This window comes from Bison bison, unplaced genomic scaffold (assembly GCF_000754665.1).
Source record: "Bison bison bison isolate TAMUID 2011002044 unplaced genomic scaffold, Bison_UMD1.0 scf7180017864473, whole genome shotgun sequence".
Classification (NCBI taxonomy): Eukaryota; Metazoa; Chordata; class Mammalia; order Artiodactyla; family Bovidae; genus Bison; species Bison bison.
Genome location: NW_011495034.1, coordinates 1,769,496 through 1,782,663, shown reverse-complemented (window position 1 = coordinate 1,782,663; position 13,168 = coordinate 1,769,496). Strand labels below are relative to the sequence as shown.

At 36.0% G+C, this 13,168-nt stretch overlaps 1 protein-coding gene across 2 annotated transcripts in view; it reads left to right on the top strand.

The window, feature by feature from the left end:
- Window positions 1-13,168, top strand: part of IBTK (inhibitor of Bruton agammaglobulinemia tyrosine kinase) — a 94,019-nt gene that overhangs the window by 57,124 nt on the left and 23,727 nt on the right. For both annotated transcript variants that reach the window (XM_010861727.1, XM_010861726.1), the window contains exons 20-23: window positions 6,003-6,124; window positions 7,987-8,099; window positions 10,278-10,426; window positions 12,367-12,530. In XM_010861727.1, coding sequence (XP_010860029.1) covers window positions 6,003-6,124; window positions 7,987-8,099; window positions 10,278-10,426; window positions 12,367-12,530 — 548 coding nt within the window. The remainder of the gene's footprint in view (window positions 1-6,002; window positions 6,125-7,986; window positions 8,100-10,277; window positions 10,427-12,366; window positions 12,531-13,168) is intronic.

The window sequence follows — 13,168 nt, the reverse complement described above, 5'->3', positions numbered from 1 at the left end:
ATAAGTTAAATAAGCAGGGTGACAATATACAGCCTTGACGTACTCCTTTTCCTATTTGGAACCAGTCTGTTGTTCAATGTCCAGTTATGGTAGTCTGTTCTTAATTTTTTAGGAATCTCCATCCTTCTTCTCTAGTGACTCTACCAATTTAAAGTCTCATTAACAGTGTATGAGGGTTCCCTTTTCTCCACATCCTTGCCAACACATGATATTGTGTTGTCATTTTGACCCTAGCTTTCTGATAGGTATACAGTGATATCTCAGTGTAGTCTTGATTTGCATTTCCCTAATAATTAATGATGCTGAACATTTTTCCATATGCTTGTTGGCCATCTATATGTCTTCTTTGGAAAAATATGTATTCAACTCCTGTCTATTTTTTAATCAGATAGTTTTCTTGTTAAATATACCATTGAATTCATACATATGAGTTGTTTTTTGATATATCATTTGCAAATATCTCTTCCCATTTGGTAGGTTGTCTTTTCATTTTACTGATGATTTCCTTTGCTCTGTAGAAACTAGTTTGATGTAATCCACTTTGTTTATGTTTTTGTTTTCCTTGACTGAGAAAACATATCTAAAAAGATACTGGGAGACTCATATCACAGTGCCTGCCACCTATGTTTTCTTTTTTAGGACTATTATGGTTTCAGGTCTTACACTAAAGCCTTTAATCCACTGTGAATTAATTTTTGTCTGTGGTGTGATAGTGGTCTAGTTTAATTTGTTTTGCATGTGGCTGTCCAGTTTTCCTAGCACTATTTATTTATTGGAGATTGTCCTTTCTCCATTTGCTCCTTTGTTATAAATTAATAGTCCATATATGCAAGCGTTTATTTCTGAGCTTTAATTCTGTTTGGAGATCTTTGTATTTATTTTTCTGCCAATACCATGCTGTTTTGATTACTATGGGTTTGTAATATAGTTTGAAATCAGGGCGTGTGATACCTCCAGCTTTGTTCTTTTTAATCAGTGTTGCTTTGACTCTTCAGCATCTATTTTGGTTCCATATAAATTTTAGAACTTTCTGTGAAAAATGTTCTTGGGATTTTGATAGGGATTTTATTGAGTTGGACTGCTTTAGGTAATATGGTAATTTTTCCATTCCATGAGACTGGAATATCTTTCCGTTTATTTGTATTTTCTTGAATTTCTTCTGACAGTGTCTTAGAGTTTTCAACATACAGATTTTCCACCTTCCTGTTTAAATCTTTTCTTAGGTGTTTTATTCTTTTTGTTGTGATTGTAAATGTGATTGTTTTCTTAATTTCTTTTTCTGATACTTATTCTTAGTGTATAGAAATGCAACAGATTTTTGTATGTTGATTTTTGCATCCTTTACTTTGCTGTACTCATTTGTTATTTCTAACAGATTTTTGGTGGAATGTGTAGAGTATCTATGTATGTGTAAAATCATGTCATCTGCAAATAGTGACAGTTTTACTTCGTTCTTTCCAATTTGGATGTCTTTTATTTTTTCTTACCTAATTGCTCTGGCTAGCACTTCTAATACTGTGTTGAATAAGAGTGTTGAAAGTCAGCATCCTTGTCTTATTCCTGATGTTAGAGGATAGCTTTTAATACTTTGCCACTGAGTATGTAACTTGTGGATTTTTCATAAATTATACCCACTTTATTGAAAGTTTTTATCCTAAATGGGTGTTGAATTTTGTCAGATGCTTTTTCTGCATCTGTTGAGAAGATCTCGTGATTTGGGCTTTATTTTGCTAACGTGGTGTATCACACTGATCCATCTGAGGAAGTTGACCATTCTTCCATCCCTGGTATGAACCCTACTTGGTCACGTGGTATAATTCTCTTGATGTGTCATTCAGTTCAGGTTGCCAATATTTTGTTGAGGATTTTTATATCTGTTCAGCAGAGATAAGGGCATGTGATTTTCTTTCTCTGTGTTGTCTTTGTCTGGTTTTGGTATCAGGGTGATATTGGCCTTATAGAAGGAGTTAGGAAGCATTCCCTCCTTTTCAGTTCATTGAAAGAGTTTTAGGATAGGTACTAAATCTTTGAATATTTTGTAGAATTCACCTGTGAAGCAGTCTGGTCCTGGATCTGTGTTTTTAGGTGCTTTTGGATCACTGTCTCAATCTCTATACTCATGATTCATCAATTCAGATTTTCTGTCTCTTCATGATTCAGTCTTGGAATGTTTTATGATTCTAAGAATTTGTCCATTTCTTCTTGGTTTTCAATTTTTGTATTCTCTTATATTCTTTTACATTTCTTGGTGTCATTTTTTCTTTCATTTATTTTATTTTATTTATCAGGCCTTCTCTTTTTTCTTTGTCTAGCTAATGATTTGTCAATTTTGTTATCTTTTCAAAGAATCAGCTCTTACTTTATCTTTTCTACTGTCCTTATATTTCCTTCCTTCTAGAAGGTCTTCATTTCCTTTGGTCTTCATTTGTTCTTCTAGTACCTCTAGGTGTAAGTTTTTCTTGTTTCTTGAGGTAAGCCTTTATTGCTACAAACCCTTAGTACTGCTTTTGCTGTTTATAGATTTTGCTATATCATATTTCCATTTGTCTTCAGGTAGAATTTTGTTTCTCCTTTGATTTCTTCAGTAACCCAATTGTTCTGTAGCATGTTGTTTTTTACATATTTGTAATTTTTCTATTGTTCTTGTTCTTGATTTCTATTTTCTTATACCATTGTAATCAGAAAAGATATTTGATAGGATTTGGGGTTTCTTAAATCTGTTCAGACTTTTGTGTCCCAACATGTAGCTTATCCTTAATTAACTTTCATGAGCATTTGAGAAGAATGCATATTCTGCTACATTTGGATGGAATGTTCTTGTTCAAATCTGATTTGTCAAATATATTGGGTCTGATGTTTCAGTTAAGGCCACTGTTTCCTTGTAGACTTTCTTTCTAGATTGATCTGTCTGTTGATGTATATGTGAAAATCGCTCAGACATGTCTGGCTCTTTGTGACCCCCATGGACTATACAGTCCATGGAATTCTCCAGGCCAGAATACTGGAGTGGGTAGCGTTTCCCTTCTCCAGGAGATCTTCCCAACCCAGGGATCGAACCCAGGTCTCCCACATTGCAGGCGGATTCTTTACCAGCTGAGCCACAGGGAAGCCCATTTCTTGATGTAAGTGGGTGGTAAATACTCCCTACAATTATTTTGTCACTGTCATTTCTCTCCTTTTGGGTTGGTTAATAATTGTTTTATATATTTTATAGTTCTTAGGTTAGGTACACATACATTAGTAACTTCAATGTCTTCTTGATGAGTTGTCCTCTTTATAACTGTATACTGACCATTTTTTGTCTGTTACATTTTTCGGCGTGAAGTCTATTTTGTCTGGTATGAGGATGGCTATACGTGCTTCCTTTTTGCTGCCATTTGCTTGGAGTATAATATTCCATCTCTTCACTTTGAGCTTGTGTTTGTCCTTACAGCTGAGGTGTGTCTGCTGGAGGTAGCATATAGTTGAGTCCTATTTTTTGGTGCATTCACCTAGTCTCTGTCTTCTGATTCATGAATTCAATCCATTACATTTAGGGTGACTATTGATAGATAAGAACTTCAGTTCAGTTCAGTTCAGTCACTTAGTCGTGTCTGACTCTTTGCGACCCCATGTATCACAGCACGCCAGGCCTCCCTGTCCATCACCAACTCCTGGAGTTCACTGAGACTCACGTCCATTGAGTCAGTGATGCCATCCAGCCATCTCATCCTCTGTCGTCCCCTTCTCCTCCTGCCCTCAATCCCTCCCAGCATCACAGTCTTTTCCAATGAGTCAGCTCTTTGCATGAGGTGGCCAAGGTACTGGAGTTTCAGCTTTAGCATCATTCCTGAAATTTTATGTTTTGTTTTTTGGTTGCTTGACATCTCCATTGTTTCTTTTTCCTTGTGTTTTTGTCATTTTGGTGTGGAGGTTTCTTTGGTCTTTTTCTCAGTGTTTTCTTTTTTTATGTTTCATCTCTCTGCTCTGTAACATAAAGTTTTGTGGTTGTCCTGAGCTTTGTAAAAAACGTCTCATAGAAAAACAGTCTTTTCTCTGCTGATAGTATGTTACCTTGCTTTACCTGTTCAGTTTTTCTCATCTTCTTTTTTGTTTTTGCTTTCTCAAATTGTCCCTTTTTATGTTGTGAGTTTGCTACCAAACAGCAATGGCTTATAGTTTTTTTTTCTTTTTTTCTCCGTTTAACCTTTATGCTCTATAGTTTCCTGGTTCTATTTATCATCTTGCTCAAAGTTTTATTTACTTTTGTCTCTATTAAAGTACTGCTTTCAACATGTCTTATTATGCAGGTCTAATGTTGATGAACTCCCTCAGCTTGTTCATTGGAGAAAGCCTTCTCTCTCTGTCATATTTAAATGATATCTTTCCCAGATAGAATATTCTTGGCTCACAGTTTTTGATCTTTTAATATTTTGAGACTGTCATTTCACTCCCTCCTCGCCTGTAGAGTTTCTGCTGAGACATCTATTGATAGCCTAGTGGAGGTTCCTTTATAGGCCACTGTCCTTTTTACACTGCCTGCCTTTAAAAATCTTTGCTATTGACTCTTAGCAATTTTATTATTTATTAGTTGTCTTGGAGAAGGTCATTTTGTATGAGGAAATTTGGTGTTCTCTTAATTTTATGTACTTGTTTATCCAGTTCCTTCCCCAGATTTGGGACTTTCTCAGCTGTTATTTCTTTAAATAAACGCTCTGCTGCCTTCTCCCTCTTCTCCTTTTGGGTTACTGATTACCTTAGTGTCTATCCTTCCTAAAAGAGAGAGGTCTTGAGGAATTTCCTCATTTTTAAATATTTTGTTCCTCATTTTTCTTATACTTGTATCATTTCAAGATTTCTATCTTTGAGCTTGCTATTCTTTCTTCCATATATTAACTCTATTTCTATTTCTTTCTAATGCATTCTTTATGTTATTTGTTGGATTCCTCAGTTCCAATGTTTGTTTGGTTCTTTTTTTAGAGTTTGTATCTTTTTGGTAAAGTATTTCTTCTGTTCATTAATTTTATTCCTGAGCTCATTAAACTACCTTTCTGACTTTTCTTGTAGCTCCTTGAATTAGCGGCTATTTTGAATTATCTTTCAGTTATATTGAAACACTCTGTGATTCAGTTTGGTTTCTGAAGAAATATTTTCTTTTTTGTGATATAGTGTTATAGTGCTTGTACACGGTGCTTGATGAATTATTCCTCTGCAGGTGCATTTGAAGTTAAGGATAGGTTGGAAGTTAGAGTCCTTACTTTTGTTTTCCAGAAGGTGGCATTATAACACTAGGTTTTGGTTTCTTCCCTGTGTTGCGTCCGATTACATTTTCTAGCTGGCACTTTTCAGCTTCCGCTGGCTCTGGGAGAAGTGTGCCTCAGTGCCGTCACGATTCCTTCTGTGCCTCCCTGATCCTTACTGCCTTTCTTCGGCCAGAGCTGCTGTCATCATTGGGATGTTGGGCCCTCCCCAGTGTCTGGGACTCTTTGTGACGGTCTCCTCTGCATAGGGGGAGGAGGAGCATGAGAGTGGCAGGAGGCACAGTTTCACAGGCATCTCTGCTGTGTCTGCTGTCGTATAAGGTTTCTGGGCTCCTCCACAGTGGGAGGTGGGGGTTGAGGGCTGGGTTCCAGGACCCACTGCCACTGCTACCTAGCAGCCTGTGGTTGTGAGCGCCACCACTCCTTTCAGGAGGCTAGAGATGTGTGTGCCACCTCGCCTGCTGCTCCTCGGGTCTCTGAAGCTGTGGACTCAACTGCCGTGGTTAGAGGCCCAGGATCACAGGCACAGACTCCACTCCTAGTGGTTCTGCCTCCTTCCTCTGTGTGTTCCAACCTACACCTTTAGATGTACAGATGTGTGGAAATCTCTGGTGTCCTAGTGTGTTGGACAGGAGCACCTTTCTTGAGCTCTGGCTGTTTTACTGGTTGTAGATTGAAGGGGCGAGAGAAAGGTAGGTGATGTCATTCCTCTACACATTTTGTAGAATTTATAAGAAAAAAGTAACATCTTTTTTCTTATAGATTCCAGCAATGGAGAGAAGAGTCATTACACCATATCAAGATGGACCAGATATTAGCTATTTGGATGTAGAAGATGGAGATATCTTTTTGAAAGAAGAAGTAAATATGGAACAGAATTACTCGTAAGCTTTAGATTTGGGTTTTTGTTTTTTTTTTCCGTTTCTTTTCTCCTTCCCCCATTCCCAATCTTGGACACTGTTGGCACTTTTGTATTGACACTGAAAGAAGATGTGAAAATTAACATAGAAAATAGGTATTTATGTTCATTCTTAGCTTTGATATAAATGCATAATTAATATTTGCAGATATGACAAAATTAAGCATAAAGGAATATACCCTTCCAGTTTAATATGTTGGGTTGAATAAGTGCAGTTATCTTCGGTACCTTTCCAAACCCTGCAGAGAGCATAGTAAAGAAATGAAAAAGGCATATTGTGCTAGAGTAGAGAGAACGGGAACGGAGTAAATGGCAGTCAGGAGATGTTAATGTTTTGGAAGTTGGAAAGTGGTTGTTGAGCAATAATGACTTAGAACAGAAAAGACTAAAACAGAATTCTTGACAGGCTTAAGAATTAGAGGCACTAAGTTTATGAGTGCACATGGTTGGATTTCAAAAAGCATTGTTAGAGAATTTTTCAAAAAGCATTCATCTATTCCTGAACCAAATAAGTGCCTCTTCTCCATCTTGATAGAAGAGAAAAGGTTTGCCTTCTGGGGAGGGTGAACCAAGGGGATTCATCAGCCATTCCTCTAGATCCCTCAGTATAGAGAACCCTACTAGTTCAAGAGACATGACCTATAGTGCCTGGCATTTGGGAGTCCTCTGATAAAATATTCCAGGTTCTACATAATCTCCCTGTTGACTGTTTGACAAGTCAGGTTTAGAATTTCCAGTCTGTGTTTCAGGCTAGTTTATCAGCTGATTATAGAATTACTTTCCCTTTACTTGGTAAATGACCTCTTAAAATTTTGGGATGTTCAAGTAATTTACTACATGTAAGTATGAGTGTATATATATATGTAAGTATATAATAATCTGGAGAAGGCAATGGCACCCCACTCCAGAACCCTTGTCTGGAAAATCCCATGGATGGAGGAGCCTGGTGCTGCAGTCCATGGGGTCACTAGGAGTCGGACACGACTGAGTGACTTCACTTTCACTTTTCACTTTCATGCACTGGAGAAGGAAATGGCAACCCACTCCAGTGTGCTTGCTGGAGAATCCCAGGGATGGGGGAGCCTGGTGGGCTGCCGTCTATAGGGTCGCACAGAGTCGGACACAACTGAAGTGACTTAGCAGCAGCAGTATAATAATCAACTATGTTGCTCTCTGAAAAGTTCTTCTTGGTTCCAGGAATTTTTTTTAACCTCTTTTCTGGAGTTTGATGGTAGCTGTTGGGATACTTGATATTTATAAATATCTGACATGGATGTATGATGTGTTTCCACATTAAAAGTTATCATAAAATTAACATTGACTTAAGTATATTATCCTTTACAAAATAATAGTATTCATAGCTGACCTGTGTTAACTGGGGATAAATTATATAATGAGATTTAATATTTTTGGATGAGATAAGATACTTATATCCTCATAGATAGTGTTATTTTCCCTTTCCTGGTTAATAATGCTTAATTCAAAGAATTAAGCAGCCCCTGAAATGCTTTAAAAATTATCACCAAATATTTCTAGTTCCAGATAGTTTGTATGTGAACATGTACAGTATTTTACTTCTCGAAGTATTTTCATATATACCACCTTGTTTCTGACTTAAACAGAAATACTAGAGCTACAGTGTGATAGGATTATATTGAAGTTTAGTGGAACTCTGGGCCATGTAGATAAATGGGACTCTAGAGCGTGTGTATTCTTCTGTTTTCTGTTTGACCAAAATGCTGTATTCCATTGCTCAAAATTTCATTGTTCTGTTTTACCTCTAACGTAACTTTTTAAAAATGACTTTTATGTTTGCTTCCTTCCTAGGGAAAGTATGGTCAAGAAGACAAAAACAAAAGCAAAAAAGAAGCCACGTAAACGGTCAGATAGTTCTGGAGGTTATAATCTTTCAGATATTATTCAGAGTCCACCATCTACAGGTGAGTGGAACCTATTTGAGGGTGTATTTTCTGATCTAATCTTTCAAGACTCTATTCCTTATCTAATTCATTTAACATGTGTTGAATACTATTACATGCTGTCTGCTGGGTCTACAGAAACAGATAATCCTTGTCTCAGGGATGCCACAGAAAATGGTGTGTGTTGTGGTTGAGTACTCTGATATCTGCTCTGTGAGCACAAGAGAGGCACACAAAGCAGTCTGAGAAGATCTGTTAGAGGATACATCTGTTAGAGGAAAGTGATAGCTGAGCTGGCTCTTGCAGAGTAGAGAGGTTAGTTAAGAAGAAGAGGCAGGTTGACATGGTAAGAGAATAGGGCAGTGTTTCAAGCCTAGAGACAGTAGAAAGATTGCACATATCTTATGCATACAGTTCAGCTTGGCTCAGCCATATCAGATCTCTGCAGATAGGAGATAGGTTGGAGAGAGTCGGACTTTGGAAGACATTAATTAATAATACTATCTAGTATTACAGATGGAGAAGGCAATGGCACCCCACTCCCGTACTCTTGCCTGGAAAATTCCATGGACGGAGGAGCCTGGTAGGCTATAGTCCATGGGGTCGTTGAGAGTCGGACACGACTGAGCGGCTTCACTTTGATTTTCCACTTTCCACTTTCATGCATTGGAGAAGGAAATGGCAACCCACTCCAGTGTTCTTGCCTGGGGAATCCCAGGGTCGGGGGAGCCTGGTGGGCTGCCGTCTATGGTGTCGCACAGGGTCAGACATGACAGAAGCGACTTAGCAGCAGCAGTATTACAGTCTACACTCAACTTTCCCTACTTGTCCAAAAATGTTTTGATAGCCTTTTTTGTTTTAATGTAAAAGAAAATCTAATGTCTTACTAAGATTGACATTGCCTTTGCTTATTAATGTTTTTTTTAGTGTTTTTAAACTAGAGTAGCACCCCCTCACAGTGTTTTGTTCTGTTTTCAGAAGTTGAGGCCAGTGGTGGTATAGACTGCCCTATATTCTAGATTCATCTGATTAGATCTAAATTAAGCTACCTAAATTTTAAGTTTCTTTAGATAAAACTGAAGTGTAAACAAATAATGACACTACAATATGGCTTCAAGGAATTGTAGGTGTATCTATAGCAGTAAGACAAACTGGTGCAATTTCTATCCACAGTATATTCTTTCATAGTCAGCTTTATACAAACAACTTAAGTACAAATGAGGTATTTGATATGTTTGATAAATAATGCAAAGAATAATTGTTTTAGGTAATATAAAAGATATTTTAAAAGATAGCTAATATAAAGGTATTTCTCATTTACTACATATCTTGATTCCTATTTTAGGATCTTTTCAAGTTTAAAATTCTGTGATTTTTCATTCTCTGTGTTACATGAATTACCTCACATCCTTAGAAGGAAGCATAGGTACATTGATGGGAAGATATTTAAATGGATAGACAATCATGGAACTAGTGATTTTCCAAATACCTAAAGGTTTATGGAAAAAGCAGACATTTGGTTTGTTTTAAACGATGTTATTGTTAGCACATGTGTTAGAGTCATAGCATTTCAGAGTTGGAAGAGACATTAGTAATGAACTAATTTATGCCCCTTCCTTTAAACTTGAAGCAAGGTCAGAAAACGTTTACGTGATTTCAGGTAGTAACAGAAGTAAAATTTTTTTTCTTGATTTCCCTTTGGTATTCTTCCTGCTATAGTACTCTTTCTGTAGCCAAAGCAAATAATGATTGAAAGGTTAAATTTAATGGCCGAAAAAAAGACCTATTCTTGAAGAAATTTTGAGTTTGAGGCTAATTTCATCAAGGATAGTTATGTGAACGCTTAATTTTTGTGTTGATCCTTAAAGTTAGAAGACATTATTTATTAGATTAATTTATATTTGAATTTTGGGAACATTCCACTAGTAAATTATACACTTTCTTATAAAAAGAGTAGAGTTTACTTATTTTTGTCTTCCTTTTTTATCTTTATGGGGGAAAATATTCTGAGTCACTTCTTAAATTAGATACCAAATAACAATCTTCCTTATAATTAATATGTAATTGAAATGAATAAAACTTGTTTTAAAACCTCCATTTCAGTTTTTTTACTTCATTAAATTATTTGGTTCTTTAAATGTAATTCATGTATGTTTAATGTATATGTGTTTAAATGTTTAAAAACTTTCTACCTTTTAGGATTGTTAAAGTCTGGTAAGACCAATTCTGTGGAGTCTCTTCCAGAACTGTTGACATCAGACTCTGAAGGAAGCTATGCAGGAGTGGGTAGTCCTAGAGATTTACAGTCTCCTGACTTCACAACAGGATTTCATTCAGATAAGTCTGAGGTTTGTCTTTGTTTTTTAATGCGCTATTTTCTTCAAATTCTAGTCTAGAGACAGTTTAGTCTCTCATTGTTTTTACTCTAAAGTGAAAGTCGCTCAGTTGTGTCCAACTCTGCTACCCCATGGACGATACAGTCCATGGAATTCTGCAGGCCAGAATACTGGAGTGGGTAACTGTTCCCTTCTCCAGAGGATCTTCCAGCCCAGGGATTGAATCCGGATCTCCCGCATTGTAGGCAGATTCTTTACCAGCTGAGCCACCAGGTAAACCCAAGAACACTGGAGTGGATAACCTATCCCTTCTCCAGCAGATCTTTCTGACCCAGGAATTGAAACGGGGTCTCCTGCATTGCCGGCGGATTCTTTACCAGCTGAGCTACTAAGAACCCAGCTTTTTTTTACTGGGCTTTTTAACAAGTGTTTTACTCTAAAACACTCCTCTAACTGGTTTATAAAATATATATATATATAAAAAATTAGTGACATAATACCTGTAGTATTAATTTTCTCAAATTTGCCTAATGTTTCTACTCTTAAAGATTTTAATGGCAGTGTTGAGCTCTTTATGATGTTATATTTCTAATCTTTCTACATTAAATATAATATTGATGTAAAGTATAACAATACTGTATAGGCAGTTGAAATATATGTGTATATGTAGTTGCTCAGTCGTGTCTGACTCTTTGCAACCCCATAGACTGTAGCCCACCAGGCTCCTTTGTTCATGGAATTTTCCAGGCAAGAATACTGGAGTGGGTTGCCATTTCCTACTCCAGAGATCTTCCTGATGCAGGAATTGAACCCATGTCTCTTGTGTCTCCTGCGTTAGCAGGCACATTCCTTACCAGTAGCACCACCTGTATATTCATGGCTGGATTACTTGAAATTTATTTTGTGGAATGTCAGTTAACACCAGCTAAAAACTAAGGAAAATGATTTTAAAAATGAGCTGAATTACAATTACAATTTAGTATCTTTTCTCCATGATATTTAAGAACAATGCAATCTGAAATAGAGTTCTTCTAGTCTAGCATAATTGACACCAAGCTGCTGAATTCCTAGTCTGGTCAACTCTGGGGAGGCCATATTTTAGACATCTCTTAACATTTTATTCCATAGTTGTTAATCTGTAGGGAATGAAAACCTCTAACTTACCAGATATTTTTTTCTAACCTCTGTGCTTTCACAAAACATATCAGAATATCTAGAAATTTGTGAGACCTCAGAAAATGTACCCTTTATTAAGAGTCTTCTAGGCCTCAAGGATTGATACAAAACAAATTTTTATTAAATTTTTTTATGTAGAGTAAAAGTTTGGGGGCAATTCATATTACACTAAGGTTGGTCTGGAAGACAGTTGAGGTTTAAATGAAGGTTGAAGTGCCTTTCTAGCAGTAATAGAAGAATCTATCCTGGCAGTGGAAATAACTATTTCAATAACTTCCTTGACCTCTTTTAATAGCAATAGTTTTAGCATCCCTTTTGAAGTGACAATATTATTTGGCTTTCATTTTATTCAGAGTCCTTTAAGTATATTCAGAGTGAATTGTGTGACATTTATACGAAACTTTAATTTTTTTTCTTCTTCAAATCATGGACATTAATTTTAAAGTTACTGCTTCATATCTTATTTGAACCACTTATATTTATTAACATTTTTCCTTAATGCTCATGTAAATAGGGCTTTAATATGCAGATTTATTTCCCTAAAAATTATTCCCAAAGCTTCCAGTAATTAGGTTATAGCCACTGAGGATTTGAAAACTGATCAAGATACTAACCTATAGAAGAAGTGAATTAAAAGTGCTAGATGATTATTGTCATAAAATTTTATTCTTTAATATAGTTTAACCAGTATTTACTGAGTACCAACTGTGTGTAAACTGCTATGCTAGGGGTACCTGTTATTACTCAATTAAAAAAAAATATTTTTTTTCCTCCAGGGGAAAATTAAATCGTATGTTAATGGTACACCTCCTGCATATTTTAGGGAAGATTTAAAACCATGGGAAAAATCACCAGTACTTAAAATAACTGCTCCACAGCCCATTCCCAGTAACAGAATTGATACTACAAGCTCTTCCAATTGGGTGTCTGGCTCTTTCAGGTAGGATTTTTATTTTGTTCTGTACTGTACTTGTTAGTCAGCAAAATATTGTTCATTTTTAGTCAAATGAAAATTTTTAATGGAGCTCATCTAAAAACATTAATATAAATTTCTAATATAGAGAAAATGATCTAACTGCATACAAATTACTAATCAGCTAAAATAGGCTTTTTTTCCAGACAAAATATAGTTGCCTTTGTAGTGTCATTAATGAATACTAGTAAATCCTCTGTAACAAAGACATACATGCACACAGTGCCTTGATATCACCATTTTTTTTCTAATGAATAGTGTATATTAGTAAAAACACCCACTCAGGAAGACCATTTTGTCTTTTATAGGCTTACTTTATCTTTTCTTTAGCACATTAAAGGATATTTAAGGTCTCATAAAATGTGTTGTTATTCATGGTTATTGTCAGAAGATACTCATTTAATGTTATACTGTAGTGTTAATTTGCCTATATATTCTATCCATAATTTTCTTTTATTTAGAAAGTGCAGTTTTTAAAACTGAAGGAGTAAATATAATTAAAATACAGTATTCTTTCAAAATGCTTATTGAGGTTGTTCTTCATCTTTATTACCTAGTATGGTTTATTATAGGCCTAAAACTGTTAATTGCCTTACTAGTTATAC